At 38.5% G+C, this 941-nt stretch overlaps 1 protein-coding gene across 1 annotated transcript; it reads left to right on the top strand.

Annotated features, from left to right (window-relative positions):
* Positions 1-216: 216 nt before the first annotated feature.
* LOC143635938 (pathogenesis-related leaf protein 4-like) lies at positions 217-705 on the top strand. The gene has a single exon (XM_077103646.1). The coding sequence runs from the start codon at positions 217-219 to the stop codon at positions 703-705; it is 489 nt and encodes a 162-aa protein (XP_076959761.1).
* Positions 706-941: the final 236 nt, after the last annotated feature.

Raw genomic sequence — 941 nt, 5'->3', positions numbered from 1 at the left:
GAATTTGTAGCAAGTGGTGCATGTATTAATTTTAAGATTTGAAGCAAAGGCCACTTTGCTTATATTGGTATGCTTATCATTATTAACCTTTAAGTAACTAAATAAATAGCCATTATATAGTACGACGTAAAAACCATCCCATCTATAAATAGCTAGCCATAGTCCATGTCTATCCATCATCAAACACCCACCGACCAATTATTAACTACTTACCAAATGACTTCACTACTTAACCTCTCGCTCGCTCTAATTTGTTTCTTAACTACTCTAGCCACCACCACCCATGCACAAAACTCGCAACAAGATTACTTAGATGCTCACAATGCGGCTCGTGCCCAAGTGGGCGTTGGAAACATGGTTTGGAACACCACTGTGGCCTCCTATGCTCAGAACTATGCTAATCAGAGAATAGCCGATTGCAACCTAATCCACTCTGGTGGACCTTATGGCGAGAACCTAGCCGAGGGTAGTGGTACCTTCACGGGTGCCGCAGCTGTGAATTTGTGGGTGAATGAGAAAATGCATTATGATTATACAACAAATACATGTGCTAGTGGACATGTTTGTGGACACTATACTCAAGTGGTGTGGCGTAATTCGGTTCAACTTGGTTGTGCTAGGGTACAATGCACTAATAATGGCTGGTGGTTTGTTATTTGCAGCTATTATCCTCGTGGAAATTACATTGGCCAAGCTCCTTACTAGTGAACACTCAACACTAAATTAACTATATGTTTTGTCTATGTACGTTGATTGCAAGTATCTGAATCTATCTATCTATCTACTTTAAACAAAAATAATAAAGATGATGTGTTTTAACCTTATTCAATCCTTACTTTAAATACTCTTTTATTTTCTAATCTATACTCTTCTTAATCCATGCTATCCATGAGTCATGAGCTTAATTGGTATGACCCATTAGCCGTAAGTTGTAAACCATA

Source organism: Bidens hawaiensis, unplaced genomic scaffold, assembly GCF_021521415.1.
Source record: "Bidens hawaiensis isolate Kalapana, Puna unplaced genomic scaffold, B.hawaiensis_p1.1 tig00007743_1, whole genome shotgun sequence".
NCBI lineage: Eukaryota > Viridiplantae > Streptophyta > Magnoliopsida > Asterales > Asteraceae > Bidens > Bidens hawaiensis.
This window is presented reverse-complemented; position numbering and strand designations above follow the sequence as displayed.

Excerpts from the sequence above, each read along its gene's own strand:
- LOC143635938 (XM_077103646.1), top strand. The coding sequence starts at position 217 with ATGACTTCACTACTTAACCTCTCGCTCGCTCTAATTTGTTTCTTAACT.